A 25,354-nucleotide genomic window follows, 5' to 3' on the forward strand; every position below is an offset into this window, starting at 1 on the left:
AGCATTTGTTTCCAGTTTTCTGCATTACCAGAAAATGCCACATATAATTTTATATATGTATCATTTTGCATACCTTTCAGCATAGCTGAAGGATAAATCAAGACATGCACAGTGGCTAATGCCTGTAATCCCTGTTACTTTGGAGGCTGAGGTGGAAGGATTGTAGGTTTGAGGTCAGCCTTGGCAACTTAGCTAAGCCATGTCTCAAAAAAAGAAGAAATCATCTTAACAGAACTACTGAGTCATAGGCAGCATGTGTATAAATTTGATAGATTTTTCTGAAATCCCCCTCATGAAATAAAGTATACTGTACTAGTTCATGCTCCTGCCAGAGCAACACATGAGAATGACTATGTTCTCATGTTCTTGCCAAGAGAGTTTAAAACACTACAAGAATTCTGTCAATCTAGTAGGTAAAAATACAGGTTGTTTTTTTTTTTGTAGTTTTGTTTCTTATTATCATGCAATATGAGCATATCTTCATGTTTGATTAGTAATTTATACTTCATTTTCTATGAGATATGGTTTGTTTATTTTCCTTTTGGACTGTTTTTATTGATTTGCAGAAGCTGGCATGTCTATCTCAAAATGATATTTCTTTACAGACTTCCTGTTTCTTGGTTATAGAACCTTTTCCATGTAAGAAAAATTCTTTTAAAAATAGCACATGGGATCTTTCACATTTCCAAATAACACAAGGTCTCAAAATGGGTCATTACCAACTCACCTGGACTTTGGGGCCTCCTCCAGACACTCTGGAGATATAACTCATGATGTATTTGGCAGCCACTGTTTTTCCAGCACCACTCTCACCACTGAGGAAAGAAAGACAAAAATGTCCACCGGTGAAGTAGATCATGACCAGCTCCTTCACCCACCCCAACAAATAAAAAGAAAACAAGTGACAAGAAATTCAGCAAAAATATGCACATTATGGGTCCTGAAAGGCAAACCATGGCAGGATGAGGTCACCCTCATGGCTATGTGAGCAACATGAACATGACGCTAATGAGAGTCTTGCCAATTACCATTCTGCACAGGATAGACACTTAAGCATTCTAACTACTCAATAATAGGGAGCATGATTAAGAAAATTAGGGAACGTGAGAAGGATAGAATTCTGTAGAAATTATAATGGCCATCCATTAAGCTTTCTGATCCACTAGGTCATAATGTAGCACCTTTAAGTAGTAAATTAATAATTAGCAAACTAATTAATAAAAAAACATGTAAACATGGGGGGAAGGGATAGGAAGTACTGTTAGATTCAAACTATATACAAAACATCATTACAAAAATATGTTTAGATAATACAGTAGTTCAAGCCTTGAATTCCAGCAACTCAGGAGGCTGAGGCAGGAAATCTCAAGTTTAAGGTCAATCTCATCATCTTAGCAAAGCCCTAAGCAATTCAGTGAGACCCTGACTGGGGATATAGCTCAGTTGGTAGAGTGCTTCCCTGCCATGCACAAGGCCCTGGGTTTAATCCCCAGCACCACAAAAACAAACAAATAAAATTAAAAAGGGCTGGGAATATAGCTCAGTGGTAAAGTGTCCCTGGGTTCAATTCCCAGTAAAATAGATAGATAATTTTTTAAAAAAATTAAAGGGCTGGGAGTGTAAAATGCTTGCCTAGTATGGGTGAAGCCCTGAATTTAATCCCCAACACCACAAAATAAATGAATAAAAATAAAAATAAAAATATATTTATGAAAACAAGACTAGAAGTATTACAAAATATTAGCAGAAATTTGGGTCCTAGCCAGGAGACCATGGGAGACTTTTTCAGTTTATTATTCTCCAAACTTTTTGTAACAATATGTTACTTTTGTAATTAAAAAGAAAAAAGACAAAGTAGGCACTCTGAGATTTCAAACTGTGCCTTGGACAAGCTTCCTTATTTTAGAAGTTCTAAAATTAAATGATGAGGCAATATTAATCACATCCTGAGTAACAGACTACCTTCCGTTTGGTAGCCTAACTGCCTTTGTTAATAGTCTGCTCTTCAAAATCCCCGTTTTTTTCCTTCAAAATCCCCTGAATTAATAATTCAAAAACATGATTAAGTCAGATTTCTCATTTTCTTATTGGTAGGCTTTGTGTTGCCATGATAGAATTATACCATATAAAATGTTGGAGGACTTCATATGAAAAACAAAACAGGCTGCTATAAGTTCATAAGACAATATAGCTGTTTGTGCTTGGTGACAAGAATTTGGTGGTACATCACAAATGTTCTCCTATGAACACCCAGCCTGATGAACTGTCATCAACTTCTGAGTTACCTGTGAGAAGAGGAAACTTTGACTAGGGTACACAATCAAGCAAGGTAATCCCCCAGGCCCAAGTGGAAACTGGAATCAATATTGAAATAATTTGATATCTCAAAGCCAAACAAAACAAAATTAAAATAGCCATTTCCCAAAAGTCAGAACTTTGTTGGATTTCTTTGAACTAATACATGGTATGTTTAAGAAGAAAGCTTAGGTGAGAAGCAAGGGAGCCATGTTCCACTTAGGACTTGTGACCTCTGAAATATTGAATCCATCTATGCAATTCATGTCAGGCCTGAGCTCCCAGGCTTCCTGGTCATGTGAACAGGGAAGCCAAACTGAAATTTCATAAGATACAATGTCAAGTAGAAACCCAGAATCTGGGATGAGGTGTCATGCTGTTTGCAGAGGACATGCCTTCCCCATGAGGAAATTATTCCTTTAAATGGTCAACATAATCAAAAGATTTATATACTAGATACAGAGTCAATACATGCACTCTCTCTATTTGAAGCTCAATTTTGTCAACAATAAAACTTCATTTTCTAAGCTATAACAAGGTAAACATTCAAAATTGGAAAATCCAGGAGTACAAAGGCACAACCACCAGTGTAACATTACACAGACATTTAAAATAATTATAAAGACTTTGAGGCAACAAAAAAGACAGTGTAGCTAAGGTTAAGTGGCAATCTGAGCAGAAGATTATGTATCTACAACATCTTTCTAACTATGTAAAAGTAATGTGGGAAAAAACTGAAATGGAAAAAGAAAACAAATGATATTTTTGACTTGTTAAGGAAGCTGGTTGACAATTCTTTTTTTTTCCCTTGATGTGATTTCTCCTACTGTTCATATTGTTTTCTCTTTTTAGACAAGCAATCACCCATGTATTTCAGATTTTTTAAAACAGCTTTTCCAGAAAAAAAAAGAGGGATCACATCACAAGATAATCAATATGCATCAATTCTATTACATTATTATTAAACTTCCCTCATATCACTATGAGGAAACATTTTCTAGTTTACATTTTCCTTTGTTTTTTTGCTTTATTTTGGTACTAGGGAGTGAACTCAGGGTGCTAAACCACTGAGCCACATCCTCAGTTTTTTTTTTTTTTTTTTTTTTTTAATTTTGAGACAAGCTCACACTAAGTTGCTAAGGGCCTAACTAGTTTGCTGAGGCTGGCTTTGAACTTGTGATCCTCTTGCCTCCAACAAGTGTTTGTTTGTTTTCTTGTTTTATGGGGCTGGGGAATGAACCCAGGGTCTTATGCATGTGAGGCCAGCACTCTACCCACTGAGCTATATCCCCAGCCCCTCATAGAACAAGTTTTAAGAGAGAAAGAAAGAAACCCAGAAAAATCCTAGTAAAATTATAAAATAAAAGTATAGCTATTCACCCCGACACTGCCTTTAATACTATGATCAAACATGAAGTATGTATCTCTTTTGTTAGAGGCAAAAGAAAAGAGTAATGGAAAGTTAAATAACTATTCTCTTAAATTAACATAAGTATGTCAGGTCCAAAAAATAGGACATCTACGTTCCCAGTAACTGTGATCTTTTTCAGTAGATTTAAAATAATTAGTTCTGGCTGAACATCGATATGCAGAATTTTTATTTCTTAGTTTCAATTTACAGATACTTAAGTTTCATTAATCACAGCCGGTAATTTGCTCAAACTATCATACAATGATGAGATGTTAGATAATTACCTGAATTTTATAGGATATGCAACAAGAATCATGCTGGCCTTTAAGGGCTGGCCTATAAGAGAGGGCAAATGCTGTTTCTTCCCCTGGACTAAAACCCAAGTGAAAAGAAGGTGAAGTTATCAGGCAGATTATACAGAATAACCCTGAATTATTTACTTTGCATCTCACAGCAATTAGAAGAATTTGCAGCCTTTCCTGATTTAATTAGCTTTAGTGGACTTCTAAAGAAGACAAAACAAAACAAAACAAAACCAAGTCCAGAAATTAGGAAAATGTACCATGCTAGATTAATAGCTGGATTCAGGGAGTATGATTATTTCTTTGAGTCAGGCTAAACCTGATCAGCCTTTCAGAATCCTGGAGTATTTTAAAAATGCCCATGGTCAGGACCCTTCTCCAACCTACTGAAAGTTAATCTCTAAGAGTAGTTTCTAGAAATAGGAATTTTTAACTAACACCCTAGTTTGGAATATACCTTGTTGGGAACCAGCCCAGCACTTTAAAACCAAATGCAAGAAATATTAATTCAAGTAGAGAATAATGTAATGTTTGTGCATGTTAGCTATAGAAATGGAAACATGCACTAAAATTTCAAAGAAAAAGTGTTCTTGGAGAAAACGCTATATAATAGTATATTAATAATTGGATGGAAGGACTATAATGGTTTATCTGAGTTAGAAGGTTATTCCTCACGTAGACACCAATAGTGTTTCCAATTCGTTTTGATTTATTCTGGCAAAAGTAAAAATAGGGCTGAGGCTGTGCCTCAGTGGTACAGTGCTTGCCTGAGACGCATGAGGCACTGGGTTCAATCCTCACCACCACATAAAAATAAAATAAAGGTATTATGTTCACTTACATCTAAAATAATACATATTTTTTTAAAAAGTAAAAATTTTTGTTTTCTTGTTGAAACGGCCCACCCTTCTTCCCCTACTGGAAACTCACCAGTCTACTCCCATCACTTCATTCCTGGTTTCAGAATACTTCTACTGGTTCTCCATCCTGGTAGCTACTATTTCCTTGTAGCTGACTTAGTGTAACTGGAATGTTGCTTTTTTTGCACGTTAGAAAGGACAAGAACTTAAAGCAAAAATTCTGCGTGTACTTGTTCACCTTCTATGCATGTTCTAGGCCCCTCCACACGGTAAGCTGTGGTCACAGTGAGACATAGCTCTTGCCCAAGAGGAGCTCACTGCCTGATGGAGCCTGAGGCTATCCACCACATAATGGAGACGTGGGCATGGTTTTAAGGAGTACCAACAGGAGGCACGAGAGGAAAAGACAGAAAAGTCCTACAAGCAGGGACACATCAGCATCAGCGAGCACTTGAAGCCCCAGGTCTTGGCCTCAATTACTCTTCATTAAAAGGAACCAGGGCTTCTTTGGAAAAATGGCCAATGCCAGAGCCAAAGTGGGGGAAATACAAGGTGGGTCTGATATATATATAAAATTATGCCCCAAACTAGGGAAATGTCCAGCAACTGATGTGAACATATCAAGCACCTAAGAACCAGTTTGGTCAAATCAAGAGAAATAATAATACCGGATTATGATCTTTGGAATAAAATAGAAGACCATAAATCCATATTGCTATAAAAAAATGAATCAAACAACAAATAGGGGACACAGGAAAGCTCTTTCTCATGATAGAACACTAACAAATAAATGTGGAATGCAGGTGCAGAAACGCTGGACAGACCCAGGCTGAGGCCAACTTATGGACCTTCACACCTAAGCACTCTGCAACTACAAAGGGCAGAAAACAGAAAACCCAGAGAATAAGATAGAAAGGTCAGCAAGGTGCCAGAAAAAGTAGGAGGATGGACATGCATCATGGGAGCCACAGGTGAGGAGACAGACAAGGCAAAGAAAAGCCCCACTGGACCTATCCTTCTCAGACCCTCTTTTTTTTGATATAAGAACATGAGAGTTCTGAACTTGACTCTTTTTGAAAAAAGGTATAACTGCAAGGATAGATAAAAAGGAATAGTTTTTTTTTTTAATATATATATTTTTAGTTGTAGCTGGACACAATACCTTTGTTTTATTTATTTATTTTTATGTGGTACGGAGGCTCGAACCCAGCCCCTCACACGTGCTAGGCAAGCACTCTGCAGCTGAGCCACAACCCCAGCCCCCCAAAAGGAATAGATTTTTTAAGATAGTCTTTTTTTTTTAAATTTTAGAGTTATAAAAGAAAAATAGTTGTGATTGAAAAATAATCTGGAAGATGAGAAATAACATCAATTCCAGGAAATATTTAAAAGGAACACTAAAATATATGCAATAATTTGTAGCATGTATCCATTGAATGTTTAATGAGCACCAAGGGCTGTTGTCAGTGCTTTACGTATATCAATCATCTTGTCCAAATTCCGCCCCCTCCAAAGTGGGTACTATTATTATTTCCATTCATAAGCAACTTGCTCAAGGACACTTAGCTAGCGAGTGGCAGTGTGCTATGGTTTGAATGTACCCCAAGGTCCATTGTAGAATCCTAATTCTCAATGGGGCAGTATTGGGAGGTGGGCCCTAGTGGGGTTGGGGCTGGAGCCCTCATTAATAGATTGATGTTTTTCTCCCTTAAGTTCTCACTTAGTGGGAATAGATTAGTTATCTGAGAGCCAGCTGCTATAAAGCAAGATTGGTCCCCGTGCTCCCTCTCTTATTTGCCCTCCCACTCTTTCCATGTATTTTCATGAGTTGAAGCAGCACAAGGGCCTCAACAGAAGCCACTGCCAAAACTATCATCATGCTCTTAAACTTCCAGGCCTCCAGAACCAGGAGCCAAAATCTACTCAGGTACTCAGTCTCAGGTATTTCTGTCAACACAACAGAAAACAGCAAAAACACAAAGCTAGGAAAGGACCTAGGCAATCTTGCCCCGAAGCCTGAGCTACACTGCGTCAGATGAGCATGAATATTTAAAATTCTCCCACAGCTTGGACAGTCAATTAAAACCACCAATGTTTCCTAAGTAACTGTGTGAATCGCACAGTTCATAGTATGATCAAACTTTTAACTGCTCCTGAGTCTTCACTGATACACGCCCATTTAGGCAAGCCTTCTGCCAGAAACATTTATTATCTCACACACAGTTGGAACAAACAAATAACAGCCTGCCTCACTGTGATCACAAGACAAGATAATGCTGTTAGAATGAGAAGCCACATCAAAGAATGTTCTGGGCAGCCCTCTCCAATGACTACTCACAGACTCTGTTCCTGGCAGCCCTACGGACCTGAGACTGAAGTCAATCGGAGGTGAAACACCTCTGGGGGACTACAGGGTTGATGAGAGAGGGGTCCTCTATCAGACCTTGAAATCACATTCAAATATAAATCCTCAATACATGCTATTTTGTATAAAATTCAGAATCACACAGACATGTTGAAACTGCTGGGCAAATGATGCAGATTTATTCCTTAACGCATTGAAAAAAGTGTGACTAAGACAAAGAGCTGTCATTTTTTCCCACTCCCAGACAAACACCCAGCTAATTAGTGCTGTCAGGCAGACAAAATTCTCATCTAGTCTGCCAAGAAAATGGCCCCATGGCAATGCTCATCTGAGCCCAGCCTGATGCAATAGAAAGAACCCAATGTTTAGTCTGAAGACCAAGTTTAAGTTCCAGCTCAGCCACTTACTGCCTCTATAATTCTTCTCAGTGTTACTAGCAGACATTTTACATCACTCTTTAACAGTTTAATAATACTTTTCATGCACATTTTCTTCATTATCTTTCTTTACATTCTTTTAAGGTATTAGTTCCCATTTTTCAGACCAAGTGACTGAGGCTTAGAGAATTCACCCCTTTAAACAGTACAGAATAGAGTCCACTCTGTGACTCACCTCAGAGATCTTTCCATTGTACCTCATGACTGTAGGTGGCAACAGATTATTACCAGCTAACCTAAAGCCTGTTGGCTCAAAAGAACAGAGAAAACTGGAAAGAGTGAACCAATAGAGTTAGGCTGCCCTGGCTGGGAACATAGCTTTGCCATATCTTTTGATATCTGCAGGGGTCCTAGAACCAATCCCCTGGGGAGATCAAGGGATGGCTGTATTTGCTTTGTATCCTTTAATTAAAGCATTTTTAATCTTTATGACAACCTGGCAAACTAGGTATTACTATTACCCTCTTTGCAGATCAAGAAACTGAGTCTCAGAGGCAATGAGACCTCCTCATGAAGCCCCCAGTTAGTCAGAGGTGGGAGTTGACAGGGCCTCCCAAAGCCAGACTAGAGGGACAGCGAGTCTTCAAAGGTCAGTGCTGCTTAGGTCAACGAGACTGGGTGGACCAACAGAAACTCAAGAGCGCCTTGAGCAGAGTCCCAATGCTAATAATAAAAAGTCCCTGAAGTACATCAAAGTCAGGAAGACAGCTTGAGAATCTATGTGACACCTGATGGTGAAAGGGGAGGTCAGGGCGGAGACACAAGCCAGACACCAGAAGTTTTGCCTTTCATCTTTACTACTGCAAATATTAGGATTCCAGTTCCAAAATATCTTTTGAAGCAGGTAGGTCAGAAATCTTAGATCTAATAATGACAACAATCTCCTTTTTCTCTATCAAAATTCTCATATTCAACCAGTCAGCAAATCCTATTGATGAACCTTCAAAATATCTCTCATGTCTTTATGCTTTTAAAAGCATTCAGCATCTATGCAAGATACAATATACAAAGACTTTGTGAACTATTGTTGGATATATTTAAAACAAAATGCCCTATTCACGGGCTGGGGTGGGGGGGCTTCAGGATATTTCAAACAAATTAATGACTGCTAAATATGATGCTTTCAAATTGACATCACAGTTTGTAAACATTCTAAGGTGGCAGGAGCTGAATCAGGACCAAAGTGATAGGAATTCACTTTTGATGGTTGCAATAAAGCTGCCACATAAATGTTCTCTGAGGCCCAGCGTGCCTCCAGAGAGGTCAGCTGGCAAGAGTTTCAGAAAGGACTCTGGACAAACTGCCAAGATCCTGTCCGGTAATAAAGAGATGATAAAGAATATGAAAAACACTTACTACTTCTTCTTTCCTTTTACCACTCCGTGACTATTTCACTAAATAGATTTACATAGTTGTCTTTAATATCCCCAAACATCATACATGTGGTTCTCTTACACAAATCCAAATTCTGGATTTTAGAGAACAGAAGATTAATGAGCTAAGCAGATATGGGTTGTTTGTCCACTGGGTGCACAGATATCTACCAAGTCTTAAGGTGCTCATGTTTTTTAATGATGCTAATGTATTTATATAGCTGCTGTTTCCATGTTGGCACGGCCCGGAGTCCACATTCACTTGCTCATCCATGTATTCCTTCACAGGCTTACTGAATGTCATACACCTTCCTTTTCCAACTCAGATCAGTCCATACCTCAGCACGAGATTTCTGTATTCCCTCAGGATCTTGTCTACTCTCGCCCAATAGACTGACCTTTGGTATCACATCCCTGTTCAGAGACCTTCAAGACATCACCAAGACCCACAAGCTTATGTGCAGGTCACCAGCTTGTCCTTCAGGGGGACCTGCCACAAATCAACCTTATATTCCCAAGTCAACCAATCCTGCACGACCATACAAATGCTATGTGGCCACAGTCGAGAAACTGACCATAGGGAAACATGAAAAGAAATGGGAGACAGAACTCTGGCTCCCACACATACTCAGGAAAGACAGAGTGGTCCAGGTATGGCTATCTGGGATGTAAATGCATCTTCACTTCCCATAAGATACCACGATCAACACATCAATAAGGTATGTTTGTTTATTTAAGTCAGTCTAAATGTTGATTATCCTCCAATTCCTGACACACGCAACTGCCAGTCTCCTGGTTATGCAGAAAGAACATCAAGGCCAACCACATACAAAGGGCTGAGTTCAGAAAAGCACGGAATAACTACCCTCATTTAATGTCCTAACTTCTGTCTCAGGGTATATGGCAGTTATTAACATCTCCATTAAAACATGGGACATTTGAGACATAGAAGCAGCACTTACCAGTAGGACATAGAGAAAATGTATAAAGTTTGAAGTCACACAGGGCTCAGCTCAAATAGGCTGTGCCATTTACTGGTTTGGCAATCTTGGAATTCTCTTAAGACTGATTTTCTGGGTTAACTTTGAGAAAGAGTAATGCTATTATAGTGAGGATTATGAAAAATAACCTCTACGGAGAGCACCAGCAGAGGGCAGACACTCGGGGAGTACACACATTGCTTGGCTTAAAGGTGCTAAACAGAGGAGACCTGGAATCAGGATTTCAAGAGAACTGAGCCCAGAATCAACTAAAGTAACTTGGGAGCTTGAGAAAAGATACAGATGCCCTAGGCCCCCCACAAATCAGTTCAAACAACCTCTAGAGGTGGTGCCTAGATATCTGTATAGCCACTGAGCTAATAAGGAATTTAGAAATTGGTTAAAGAAATTTAAGTTATCTCTGGAAAGTCAAATTAGTGAACACAAGGTGTAGTGGATGAAACCAGCACCTAGAGATGCCATCTCTCTGACCTGTCTGCCAGCATATCATGAAGGAAGATCTCGGAACATCTGTGGCCAACCCTAGGTACTTTCTCCTGAAGAGAGTTGAACCTAATGGCTGGCAGCGGTTGGTAGGACAGTACAGGACAACAGTAGGGGCTTCATCTACATGGAGTCAGGCAGGAAAATAAAAGCAGAAATGCAAGGTTTTCTCCAAGTAAAATGGCTACTCTGAGGAGTAGCCCAGCACCCAACATTTCCAGGTGGAGTTAAGTGCCATCAGGCCAATTGTCTCTTCACTCTCAATTCAACCCTCCGTTCAGCCTTCTAATGGTGATTTGTCTCTTCTCATGGACTCCGTTCCAGAACGAATAACCAGCATCCACAGGCAGGATTCTCCCTACATCATGACAAACTGCGGTCAGATTCACACTGGTTTGTGAGTCTGGATGACTGGCTTGGTCAGACTACCTTGGGCTGCCCTACTCCGGCCATTTTCACAAATCGAGCTGGCCGGCATTCATGACTCAAGACCAAAGCTTCAGTGGAAACTAGTGCCATCTTCTTCCTTGATTACTTTCTTTTTTAAAATTCAATTTGTTACACTGATTTCTAATCCAGAAACAGTCAGCTGCCTGTCCATCCTGTCACTGTGCTCACTGCTTTAAAACCAGAGTAGGGTTGTGAGGAAACTGGCAATACTAACTATATGGGCTGTGGTATCCCATCCACACTCACTTACACAATCACGCCAGGGAAGTTAAGGAAGTGAAGGTCTATAAGAATGCCGTGGAAATTACATCACTATTCACTTTTTTTTTTTTTTTAATATTCTAAATAATGCTGCTCAAATTCTGACTCTGTCTAGCCATGGCAGAGTCCCCTAACACAGGAGAAGACTCCTCTTCCAGCTCTCATGAGAATGGGTTCAGTTTTGTCGGCACCGTGGTGCAGCCTGTAATCCCAGAGGCTCAGGAGGCTGAGGCAGGAGGATCACAAGTTTGAGGTCAGCCTCAGCAACTTAGCAAGGCCCTATGCAACTTAATGAGACCCTGTCTCAAAATAAAAAAATAAAAATTATAAAGGCTGGAGATGCTCAGTGGTTAAGTGCCCCTGGTTCAATTCCCTGTGTCAAAAAAAGAAAAGAAAAAAGGGTTCAGTTTGTTTTCTGATCACACATTTATTTAGGCAGGCAACATTAGACCCTGCCTCTGGCAGACCAAGCACCCAGCTCATTCGGCACTATGGCTACAAACCGGGGTCTCTCTATAGGACATTTCTCTGTCTTCCCTCCCTGTTAGCATTATTTGGAAGAAAGAATTCCAAAGCCAGGAAACCTCAGAATTCATCTGTTCAATCAGTTTATTAACAAAGAAAATGAGGCCCAGAGCAGTGTTGGGTGTGCTCCCTGGGGTCAGAAAACTGGTGAGAATGACCACCAGCCACATGCCAGAAATTGAAAATCTACTTTCTCAAAGCAAAGGAACCACAGTTTCTGTATATATATTAGTTGTTGATGGACCTTTATTTTATTCTTTTACTTATAAGCAGTGCTGAAAGTCGAACCCAGTGCCTCACACATGCTAGGCAAATGCTCTACACAACTACAGCCCCTCTTGTATACTCTTGTAACTCTTGTAACTCAAGAGGGGTTGGGCTTTTGGCCTCTGTACCTGAGAAGTGACTTCCAGGCCCCTGTAGATGTGTCTTTGATGGCCTGGGGGCCTGGACCAACTCAACAATGTAATATTTTGGAATATACCTCCAGAGGAAGTTGGAGATTAAAGGTACTGCCTGGACCTATAGAAAGATCAACCATGCAGGAAAAATGTGACCAAGCTTAAATAAAAACTCTGGACACCAGAGACTTGCATGAGCTCCCCTGGTTGGCAATGGGTACTGTCACATATGGTAGTTGAAAGAGAAACACATCCGTGACTCCATGAGAAGGCATGACAGGAAACCTCACATTTGGACCCTCTCAGACCTCACCCTATGTGTCATTTCTTTTGTCCAGTTCTGATTTGCATTCTGTTGCAATAATAAAACTGCAATCCTAAATATAGGGTTGTCCTGAGTTCTGTGAGTGGCTCTATGAATTACTAAACCTGAGGGTGCAGTGGGAATTTGTAGCCAGCTGATCAGAAGGGAGGGTGAGGAGGACCTAGCCCTTCACCTGAGTTTTGCTTAACTCTAAGGAGTTTCTGAAGCTCCCTCTTCTACCATCTCCTAAATTTACTGCAGCCACCTTAACAGAAACCCTTGGGAGCAGTTCCTTGAAGTCCCTGCCACCTGAACAGCTGGAAAAAAAGGATCCTCGAAGCAGGACATTTGCCCACTTCAGTGCCTGTGTATCCCACAGTGAGAGGCAGCGGCGGATCTGAGCACGGAAAAATCGTGGGCCAGGTGAGACTGAGGCAGCTTCCAGACTGCAGCACATCCCTCCCTTCCCATCCCAGCACACCCACAGCAGAGGAAAAGACTGAGGAAGGAGAAAGGGCCACAAGGGTCTATAACAAACTCATCCAGACTCTCAATAAGTTCAGTTAGGAAAACACCTCCCACCTCTCTAGTGGCCAGAGACCTCAACTCAGTGTCCCCCCAAAGCACTTTCTACTTAGCAACCCAAGTCTCCCGGTACTCCAGTATGCCTCCCCAACAGGAATAACCTGCATCTAATCAAGCATTTGGATCCAACTTCTAATTTATAGAAGAATCAGTTACAGGAGTAAATACAATGAGACCATGTGAAAACAATTAGACACCTCCGGGAGGTGTCTGTAGGAAAACTGGCTGGTCTCTCCAAAAAAATCAATGTCAAAGGGGCCCCTGGGCTTTCTGCTATGGTAGGGGGCCTATATAGCATGCACAAGAACTTGCATTCAACCCCAGCAACAGCAGTGAAAAACTCTGCCATGAAAAAAAAAATGTCATAAAAAAAAAAAAAATAGTAGCAGTAGGGGAACTGTGGCAGGATAAAAATAAACTTTAGCATTCATAACCAAATGCACCCAACCTTCCTTGGTTTGCATAAGCCAGCAGGGAAGAACATGTTTGCAGCAATGTGAATATAGACTGCTGTGTTTTAGATGATACTGAATATTTTTCTTTTTCAGAGATGCAAGTGGAAATATTTAGGGGCAAAATGTTATGAAGTCTGTATTTACCTTGAAATACTTGAGACCCGTATTTACCTTGAACTGCTTCAGGGCTCGTGTTTTGTAGCTTCGATTTTGGAGTCATGTATATGGCTTTTACACAATTACAAAACAAAATTCAACTTAAAAAGGTTAAACCACTAAAGTGAAAAATGGAATCAAGGTTAGGCTGATGTGCAAATGACAAAGAGAAGGAATGTTCTACGTGAGTTTAAAAACCCAATATTTTAACTTTAAATATGGGGAACTTGGACAAAAAGAACAAAGAAACTTAAAAATGAATTCAGTATTGCTATAATAGTATTAGGATTGTTATTTTAAAGCATTAGCAAAATTACTTATTTGCTTTATCCTACTATATGTATATAAAGTAATTGTGTTAATATCATCACTATAAAGTAATTGTGTTAATATCATCAGGATCAAGATTTTTGACCCAAGAGAAATGAGTTACAAACATAGAAATTGAAGAAATGTTCAAACTCTACCATCTTCAAAATGAACTGGTAAGAGCACTATGAACTCATATTTCATTTTTCTCTTTATAAATGTCTATACCCTAGCTTGTCTTCTGGAAACTAGAAGTACCAACAACACAGGGTATTGAGAATTCTCAGTGCCCAGATTAGTGGTTTCTAAATACCATGTCCCACTAAAATGAATCATGAACTCTTGGAGAAGCGGTTGATTCTTCTCTTGGGCAGGACGAGCTGGGAACATTTCAGACCCTGAAATCATCAGAGATCACTAGGGACATGGCAAAAGGACATAAGAGCCAATGAAAGGGCTCTCACCGGTCAAGAATAGAATCATTTGAGCCTCCAAAAGAGTAACTGCAATATAATTAAGTAGGTGAAACATTTAAAATTCACTAGTTTGAAATGATACTGAAAATAAAAACACATTACCTTGGGAGGTTGCTAGGGCAACAACTCATTACTTTGAAAAGTGGTAAGTGAAGAAAACGAATCGAGCATTTTATCTAGTTTCCCCATAAAGACTGCATTTGAAGGTGACAAAATAACCCCAATGAACACATGCAGAAGAATAATAGAATTGAAAAATAACTATTTTTTTAACCACTAATAAGGAATAGTGGTGAAATGAGAATTAGCAATGGATGTATCCATTGAGAATCTGAACATCACATGAAGAGAGATCAACAGGAATTAAGTCCTGAGCATCCAATGAAGTGTTTTGGCCAAAAAACTGAATCTGAATCTGATCAAGCTTTTAGATCTAACTTCCATTTTACAGGAAATCCGGGGAATGGTGGAATACTTAAGTGTCATCACAGGATACAGTCAGTGCCAGACTGCAGAAGGCAGTGCTGGGCAAACAGTCCCTTTCTTTAACAAGTAAGTGCCAAAAAAACAAAGACAACAGAGGAGAATAGTTAACAATTAAGAGATTTCAGAGATGTAGCAACCAGGTACTATGGGTGGGCCTTGTTTGGATCCTAAATGAAAACAAGCCAGCTATTAAAAAAATAAGAAGAAGGAGGAGGAGGAGGAGGAGAAGAAGAAGAATTTATAAGACAGTCACAGAATTGGAATACTAATAATATTAGATGACAAAATAATTATCATTTGTTGGATCAAACCTAGGGTCCTGCATGCACTAAATAAGCAAGTACTCTGAGCTATACCCCTGCCCCAAGAATTATTCTTTGTAAGGTATGTACCTCTCTTTTAGAGGTGTATTCCAATTATTGACAAATGAAGGAATTTACTGTCTAGAATTTACTTTAAATAATCAAGTGGGACAGGAGGAGAGAACTAAATGAAACAGGTTTGGCCACATATGGATAACTATGCAAAGTAGATGGCAGATACAGAGGGACATTTTATACTGCTCTTTCTAATTTTGTATGTTTGTGAAGATCCATGATAAAGTTTAAAAAAAATGACCAGGTAAAGAAACTAAAACAGGTAGTGAAGAACAAAATGATTATATTTGGGGTCCTTTTTATTGTTTGCTTTTTTGGACAAAATGTTAACTGTCCAATTCTAAGTGATGGGAGTATGGATATTTATATTTTCTATATCTATGTTTGAAAATGTTCATATCAGTAAATAAATTTAAAAGCACCTAAACCCAACCAACACTCAGAACCTGGGTCAGGTTAAAAGGATTATGAAATATAGCTACAGATACCCACTGCTGGCATTTATTAGTAATGTCCTCAAAAAATTCAAACCAAATGACAGAATAATATAAAAAAAGTTCATATTTGAACTGTAAATTATTAAGGTCCTAGAAAGTGGAACCCAGAGACAACATAGTGAAACACAGTTACTATGCTTGTAATACTAAGGTTATCATTTCAGAGCCAAGTCACAGTACAGTCAGATGAAGGGGAGATGCTTATGTTTTCCATCCAGGGTCATGACAGCATCTTTGCCCCCATGATCAGAAAGGTCTGGCTGGTACTATGTGCCCTAAAGCCTAAATGTCTTAAGCAACAGGGCAGAAACAGCAACCCTGTGGAAACTGAAAGCTTTTATGATCTGGCACTCAATGATGTCGAATTATGAAATAAACCAGGACAAAGCAGCCAGGCTGCTTGTCATGCAGACACATTAACCAGCCTGTGACGTCAGAGGCTGTTGCAAAACCACCGCTTCCGGCAGAACTCTATAAGGACAGTGGCACAGCGTCCTCTCGCCTACTAATACGGTCTTTCTCATACCTGATGATGACGCACTGGTTCTCTCTGTCGATGATCATGTTTCTGTACATACTATCTGCAAGGGCATAAATATGTGGTGGGTTTTCATACTGTGCCTAGAAAGGCAAAAACAGAAACAAAACCAAAAATACATGTTAGAAAGAGCAACACACTGAATGCTTTTATTGGCCTTGGAAGGGAACCCACCACTATATAGTTCCAATGCCTATAATTACATGGTAAAGTTTGCATGGTACAAGAATTTATAAAATATCCCTAGTTTACAAAGAGTTACACCCTAAGAAAATTTAGATGGAATCTGGAAGGACACTTCCTGGGCATGTGTGTGACTCAGCCTTCAGACATGACCCAACGTCTTGGGTCCTTCAACACCACACCCTTCCACTCAAGCACGCCTCTGTAAAGAGGATTTACTGCTAAATGTTTCTGAAGGCACCTGGGCAACAGGTCAGAAGAGCCCAACCAAAAACCTGGGTTTGATTTTGAATAGAATTCTAAATTCCTATGTACTTTTTTCTTTTTTTTATAGATTCTGGGATCTCAGAGGAAATTAAGTGAGACTGTGGATTTTCCATAAGAAAAAGCAAGGAGGTGTGGTTCTTTAAAGGGATAAACTAGTTTGGCCAGTTTGTTTGGCCAGTAGGGGAAAAATATTCTGCTACACCAAAAATTCCTGGGTTTATGATTTAGTCTCATGAGACTGCTTAGCTATGCACAAATACAAACTAAAACATTTTTCTGTACCTAATACATTCACTTCTCAGTCTGACTTCAGCCCTGCTCTATTCAATTTCTTGGTGCCCACCTTTACCACGCCCTCAAAAATTACCAAAAAGAGCCAGGTGTGGTGGCACTTGCCTATAATCCCAGTGATTCTCGAAGCTGAGGGAGAAAGATATCAAGTTCAAAACCAGCCTCAGCCACTTAGCAAGGCCCTGAGCAACTTAGTGAGACACTGTCTCAAAATAAATAAAATTAAATTTAAAAATAAATAAAGGGCTGGGGATGTGGCTCAGTGGTTAAACATTACTGGGTTCAATCCCTGGTACAAGAAAATTACTAAAGAGAAAAGCACTTCACAGTGGTGGATAGCTGGATAAAGTATTCTTAAATTTAAGATTACTGAATCCCAAAGTTAAAAGAATACCAGATCCAGGATGAGCAGACATTTAGAATGCTTCACTGGTTCCCAGCTCTGAAGTGGGGTTAAGAATGCTCATGCTGTAAACCACACAGAGCACTAATAACAGAGAGTAACAGAGAAGATGAACAGGAAACTCACTTTGGTAAAGGTAAAGCATAACCTATTCCATCTTTGAGCCTTATCACTTACTACAGGAAAAGGGGCCTGGCTGAGAAATTGCTGCCCATAGCCAAGCTCTAGAAGACCAAATTCAGTGGGGAGAGGATGGGAGCTGGCGCCTGCACACAGGGCAAACATTGGTATATCCCATGCTCAGGGCTCCCCAGAGGAACTGCCCAGTCAGAGCTGGAGGCTATCCTGGGACTGGGTGACTGGAAAACTTTACTCAGGGACCAGAATAGTATGTTAAACCTGACTTCATTATCAGAAGAGGATGCCTGACTGGAACCTCATAATAGAGTCTTAGACCAGCTTCTCCTAACCCAAATCTTGCTAGTTCAATATTGTTTTAATGCCACTTTGAAAACAGGGAAGTAGAGGATTTTAAGAAAGAAAAGAGGAGGGAAAATGGAAAGAAATGGAGTGGAGAGAACACTGGGGGGTAACAGAGGGAAATGTGTGGGCAAGTCACTGCCCAGTGACGCTTCTAAACTGCTTAATGAAAGCTAGTGTCTCCTCTGTACTTCTAAATTGGTTTCCCATCTAGGATCTTACTGAGCCTCTGAGCTAGCTACCTGTGAGAATTACAGAGCAGGCATTTACTCTGCCTGACTCTCCCATCTCCTGAGACCCTAAAGTCAAGGAGACCCGACTTCAAATCCTAGCTTGGTAAATTCTAATGTCACTTTTGAGCCTCAGTTTCCTCACCTGTGAAATGGAGGTAGATATAGTAGGATATAGCCAGCATCCAGGGATGTTTTATTGTTGTTGAAAGCACACACAGCGCATGGTACTCAGCAACACTGTTACATGGTACTTTACAACACTGTTACAATTAGCAATTTAAAAAATTATACACAGTGGCATATCCTATAATCCCAGTGGCTTGGGAGGCTGAGGCAGGAGGATCCCAAGTTCAAAGCCAGCCTTGGCAAAAATGAGGCACTAAGCAACCCAATGAGACCCTGTCTCTAAATAACATACAAAATAGGGCTGGGGATGTGTCTCAGTGGTCAAGTGTCCTGAGTTCAATCCCTGATGCCTCTCCATCCCTCTGACAAAAATATTACATTTCAGCCAGGTGTGGTGGCACACCCCTGTAATCCCAGCAGGACTTGGGAGGCTGAGGAAGGAGGATCACAAGTTCAAAGCCAGCCTCAGCAACTTAGTGAGGCCATAAGTAACTTAGCAAGACCCTGTCTCGAAATAAAAAGAGCTGGGGATGTGGCTTAGTAGTTAAGACTCCCTGAGTTCAATCCCTGGTGACAAAAAAATTCTACATTCCTATAAAGACAATTCTTTGACAGATGAATGATCTAAAAGGGACTCACAGGCAACAGCCCTTTTCAGAGAACTGGAAGGAAACGCAAGCATAGTATTTCCATGCATGGCGCCCTGGCTGTCATCAAGGATGCAGAATCAGCTCTGCCTCAGGGTCCTCCGACTGGGGGCCAGGGCAGGGCCTGGCCTCTGCAGACAGTGTTTCCCTTGTGCTGGGCCTCCATAAAGGCAGCTTTATCAAAGGCCTCTCGCGTGGCAGCCTCCTTCGGCTCCAGCTACCAGCACCATTCATCTGGCAACACTGGGGTGGGCTCCTGCTCTGGCTAAGTTGCCTTCCACTTCAACTGATGAATCTGTGTGGGCTCTCTTTTGTTTGTCTTCCAGGGATCAGAATTAGTGAATGCTCTTGTGCTTCTGCTACAGAGGAGAGGAGCGGCAGAAGAAAGGAAGAGGCAGAGATGGGGAGACCAAGGGAAGTAAGTGCTGAACCGCAAAATAAAATATATTAACAAGGATCACAGCTTCTATTTTTATTAACAACTGAAATGACTATGGAGCTAAAGTTGATAGGAGATGGTTCCACATTAATAAATGAAGTATTAAAAGATTCATTTTTCATTTTCAAGTCATAGCCACAGCAAAGGGTTTAATTCTGAAAGGATGTTCCCATTGCCTTATTTTTCTTAACTTATTATTGTTTTTTATTTCTTAGAATTCTGTGGCATATGCAGAAGCAGGAAAATCTCCCTTACAAAGTGGATTCTACATTCATTTATCTAATTTTGTAGACAAATAAGGCTCAAGGGTTTGGCCTGTGTTTCTTCAAATTGTACTCTAAACAGCAGTACATCATTAAAGAATCAAATAATATCACTTACTTGAGCTTCCCCAATAAATAATTCATAAGAAAATGCAAATGCATTGTTAACTTCAAGAAAAAACTATTTATGCATCATAAAAGCCCTGAACACTACAGTAATTTATATGGCACATAACTTACCGCTCCTTGGTACATTTCAATTTCCTTTTCCCCAAAATATGGCATCTGCTTGAAAGGGTTGACTGAGATTAATACCGATCCTATATATGTCTGGATTTAACCCGGTTAAGGTCCATCATCAATCTTCACAGCTACACATTTTTCAAATTAAGCAACCAGATGTTATCAAGAACTCATAACGACTGTTCAAATAGAAAGCTCATGTACATGTTTTCTAAATGGTTATAAACAAGGACAAAAGCAATTATCCAAAAGCTTTGTTCCCCCTCAAGAATAATAATGAATTTAATTACCAAGGTGCTACAAAAAGAAATCATTATTTTAAATAAGTTAAAGCATATTCTTTCCAGATTGGGCACATGAAACGCTTGGGGTGAGGGCGGGTGTGGACAGAACAGAAATGGCCAAGGAGTGAAATAGGCAGTTATTATTTCTCTCCTCGAACAACACGTTTTTCAATTGGAACTTTATAGGTAGACTAAAGACATATCCCCCTTACAAATAGGGGAATTAGACGAGCTGAACAGTCATGCTTTTCAGAAGCTCAGGGGAACTCAGTGCCATCAATAAGATAATATTTAGAGAACAAAATTATAAACCATATATCGAGTTTAGGGGAAGAGAGTATTATTTCTGCTCAGGCAATCCAGGAAAGCCTGGAGAAGATGCACCCAAAATGTTATTAGAACATAAAAAATTCCTTTTATTCATTCAACGATCAACTGATTTGAATTGGGTGTTTGCCATATGCCAGGCACTGTTGTAGACGTTGGGAATTCAGCAGTGAACAATACAGACAGAATTGATTAAAAACCCTTGTCCTCATGAAGGAGAAAAGAATTATGAACATCTCTCTCTCAAATTTGTTTTTTAATTTGGATTTATTTATTTATTGAGTGCTCAGGGATTGAGCCCAGGGTGCTTAACCACTGAGCTACATCTCCAGCCCTTTTTATTTTTCATTTTGAGACGGGGTCTTGCCAAGTTGCTTAGGGCCTCGATAAGTTGCTGCAGCTGACCTTGAACTTGCTATCCTCCTGATTCAGCCTCCAGAGTTGCTGGGATTATGGCTTTAGGTTTTTTGTCTGTCTGTTTGTTTTTTTGCCATGCTGGGGATTGAACCCAGGCCTTAGTATGTGCTAGGCAAGTGCTCTAACCACTGACCTACATTCCCAGCTACAAAACTTTTCCTTTTTAGCATTAGTGGCATTGTAAGATTTAGCAAATAAAAATATATGAAAGTTAATTAAATTTGAATGTCAGAAAAGTAATTTTTAAGCATGCCTCAAGTATTATTTGGTATATACTTATATTAAAAAGTAATTTGGTTTTCTTTCTTTTTTTTTTTAATTGAAATTTAACCAGAGGGACACCCCATATTTTACCTATCAACCCTAAATTAGCAACAGTGCAAGGAGCTGAAGCAGGAAGGAGGAAGGATTGTGTCTCTTCTTAGATTCTGGGATCCTTTCTGTGCTCTAAAATGCACCCTCCTTAAGTTATTTTTAGTATCTTTTCCACATGGTGGAGACCTAATCAAAACGGAATGGAGAGTTGCCTCCCATTTGGATTTTCATGCTAAACAAATGTGATGACTCTATGGTCAATCCAACGATGAACAAGTACAGCACTGCTAGAACCAACCTCATTGCGGGTGAGGAGGGGGAGGGGTATTCTATGGGCACATCCATGGCCAGGTCAAAGCAAAGGTGGGCAAACCTGACCCTTCCCTGGGTCCAAAAGGGAATGCTGTTCATGCTACCTGTCCTAGACAAACTGATCTCTGCATACAAAGAATGAAGGCTGCCCTGAGGACATGAGCCCAAGCATTCCCTCTTCAGCCTTGGTTACCCAATAAATAGAACTGAGCTGCATCTGAGCTCCAAAGGTAACCAACATTTTTTCTGGATTGTTAATAATCTGCTATACAAAGGGATGCCTTAAGAATTCTTAATTTTTCACTAACTAGATGATACAAATTCTGCTAATAGCCTAGTTAAGGAAACATTCAGAGAAGAAAACCTCTTTGGGACTGTTGTAGGCCAATCCTGAATTAATGACCCAGGTTAGGAAGGGGGCAAATTTTAGTTGCTCCTTTAAGTTTCCCAGGAGGGTTCTCCAGGGCAATTCTATATGGGCAATGTGGCCTAATTCCATGCTAAGCAGCCACACACTTCCCTAAATCAGGAGAATTAAGACAAGAGAATTTTAAACTTAATAGAAACAAACATATTTTATCCTTTCCAGATAAACATTTGGCTTCATTGTTTATCTGAACACTTTTCAACTTTCCAACACACTGGGTCTACAGAGACCTCTTGATTTCCCTGAGAATGCAAGTCTCGGCTGGGCTGGGAGCTCCAGGTCACTCCTTCCACAGTCACCCTGACTCCCTACTACATAATTCAGCATGCCTTTAGAAAAGCTGTGGGACAGGCTCCACCCACATAACCTTGGGCAATGAAGGTGTGGTCCAAGGTTAATTTTCAAAATGCATGGAGATATAAAGATATGATAAACCAGAAAAAAAGTAAATGCCATCTTATTTAGTAGAGTATGAGAGACAGACTGGGCCCAGCAGATCTTTAATTGATTGGTTCTCAAATGCTGGTCCATAGATCTATGAGTTTTCTTCGACCTGCGGCAAGAACGACAAAAACAGAAATAATGCACTGAATTTTTCATAAGGCTCAATTCATTCCACATAAAGGTTTATTCTTTATTTTTAGATCATTTCCTTCATACATTTTTAGCATTAAAATATTCTTTCCTTTATGGAATGTACTGGTAGTACAACTTCTGCTTGTTTGCTCTTAATGGTCTCACTAAGAGCTAAGCTAAGAACATTTTAATGGTGTGTGACTTCCCCAAAACTGCCCACAGTGAGGAGTCAACTTCCTTGGATTTACCACTGACGTAGGGCAGAAGGTGAGGAGACCTGCCCAACATCACACCCGTGAGATTGGCTCCAGCCCTGAGCACAAGGTCTCGCTTCAGCCTGCTGCCCAGCAAGGGGCTGCTGTGGGCCATGCCTCGCTCTGAACAACTACTTTCGCTACCTAGACCTCCCATCAGTCTGGCAGAAAAGTATGAACTCCTAATTCAAGGAATTAAAATGCCAGACACATTTGAGTATGATCTTTGAGCAAAAAAAAAAAAAAAAGTTTGGTAGAAAGTTGGACCCAATTACGCATGAAGTACTTTGATGAAAACCGGAACTGCTTTCATCACCCAAGTGGCTACAAATGATGTGAAGCACAAAAGGACATTGACGTATTCTCCTTTTTTTTTTTTTTTTTTTTTTTAAGTTTCCTACAATGTTTTAGAATGTAATTGTGGCATTCCTCATGACAAATGGATGGTAAATTCAACCTTCCTTATCTTAGGATAAACAGCTCAAAAATACATGGTTTTATTGCTGTCAAATGTCAGCATTTCTTAGGCAGATTTTCTTTTCCTAAAGTAGAACAAAGAAATGTGCATTCAGTCTGAATGCATGAACAATAGATTGTGCCAAACCGCTGACCTTCAATACACAGCAGTGCTGGTATTAAATGCAAGAAGAGGTAAAATGAGCAATTTTATAACAATGGCTCTTTTTGCCTTAACAATTAAACACAGGAAAGAAAAAAGTCAACTCTTATTTATACAATAATGCTATGCTATTGTATCTCCCCCTTAACATGAAGTAGTAACGGAGATTTTTATCACTTATCAGAGGAATAGTTTGCAGTGAGGCACCCAGTATTATTTCATAAACATCCTTCAGAACCATCAAGCCTCCCAAAGCTCAAAGTGATAGAAAGCACACTTATACTGGGCTTCCCATATATTGAGTGGGTAGAGGTTTCTAAAACATAAAGTCATTAGTGGTCAAGTAACTCATTTCCTTGGTAGAACACAACATTAGTCAGTTATTGATTCAAAGGCATTAATTCAAAGGCATTAATCAGCCCCCTCTATGTGAGTCATTTAAATTTTGGTTGTTTGAATTCAAAAAGCAAGTCTAAGAGAGTCAACAAGTTTTCAATGAACATAAATACAATGCATCATGACAAAAATTGTGCAGGAAAGCAAGAAATACACAATGCAGAATGACGCCATTTTGTTAAAATTAACAACAGCAAGAAAGCACAGGTGAACATGTCTACATGTGATCAAAGTGAATGGTGCACACTAAGAGTGTTTTAGTGTTCTCCTCTTTGCTTGGCTGTGTTTTATAAGTCATAATAGATGAACATGAGTTGCTTTAATTGCTTTTTATGTTTTGTTCTTCATACACAAGACACAGTTCCTATCCTGAAGGAGCTTCTGGTGCTTTAGGAGTAAACAGTCTTTATGGGGAGGAGTGAGGCTGTCTGGGAGGAGGATGGACTGACTCCTGACAACTACCGACATTATTTTTGTCTGTTTTTATCCAGCTTATCAAAAACAATGTTTCCTTGGAGGGAGTGGTGGTGTAGGCCTATAACCCCAGTAACTTGCAAGGCTGAGGTAGGAGGATCACAAGTTCAAAGCCAGCCTCAGCAATTTAGCAAGACCCTGTTTCAAAATAAAATGAATAAATAAGCTGGGGATGTGGTTCTGTTAAAGTGCCTCTAGCTTTAATCCCCAGTGCCAAAAAAACCCCAAGCAATAAACATGTTTCAGTGTTAACAGTAACTTTAGCCTACATCCCAAGGTTTTTATGGGCTTATTAACTGTCCATTTAAACCAATTTCTATAGTAAAATGCACATGAATTTACAATAACCAATCTTAAAATAATTCAGAAACATCAGAACTTAAACATCTGTCTTCATGTGTGTTCATTAACAGCTTGTTCTCCCTCGATGCTGACTGCATGATTTCATTTCACCAATAGCAGTCTCACCTGGGGGAGATTTAATCATCACTCTCATTATACAGATGAGGAAACCAAGGCCCACAGATCACAAAACCTATTAAGGTCACCAAATCCACACAGAGTAAAGCCTGAATTCAGGCAGCTCAGAACCAGATTCTGCCACCCAGTTCTTCCTAAGTTCATCTGTCAGTTTCTAAGAATCCCAGGTCTTGACATAAAAGTGATTAAAATTTTTTGGATGATGATAAATACAAAGAAGTATATTTCAATTTTTTCTTTCTTTTTTCAATTCTGAGGATCAAACCCAGGGCCTTGGGCATGCTAAGCAAGTGTCCTACCACTGAGTTAAACCCCCAGCTTAGCGTATTTGCTTTTTTTTGGCTAAATAAAAGTTCTGAAGTAAACACAATTGCTTCCATTCAATTAAATTACCGGAAACTCTAGACAGGTATCTAGTTCAAGATTCAATAAATTTATTCTACAAAGGGCCAGCCTATAATTATTTGATTTTTATTTTTGCATGCTGGGGATCAAACCTAGGGTCTCATACATACTAGGCAAGCCCTATGCCAGTGAGTTATACCCCATTC

The 25,354-nt window shown here is 39.7% G+C and overlaps 1 protein-coding gene across 1 annotated transcript in view; it reads right to left on the reverse strand.

Moving 5' to 3' along the window:
* The window catches only part of Myo1e (myosin IE), a 197,068-nt gene that overhangs the window by 89,493 nt on the left and 82,221 nt on the right, over positions 1-25,354 (reverse strand). The window contains exons 3-5 of the mRNA XM_076850871.2: positions 19,920-20,009; positions 16,336-16,430; positions 728-815 (exon numbers count right to left, since the gene is read on the reverse strand). Coding sequence (XP_076706986.1) covers positions 728-815; positions 16,336-16,430; positions 19,920-20,009 — 273 coding nt within the window. The remainder of the gene's footprint in view (positions 1-727; positions 816-16,335; positions 16,431-19,919; positions 20,010-25,354) is intronic.

This window comes from Callospermophilus lateralis, chromosome 3 (assembly GCF_048772815.1).
Source record: "Callospermophilus lateralis isolate mCalLat2 chromosome 3, mCalLat2.hap1, whole genome shotgun sequence".
NCBI classification, from domain to species: Eukaryota; Metazoa; Chordata; class Mammalia; order Rodentia; family Sciuridae; genus Callospermophilus; species Callospermophilus lateralis.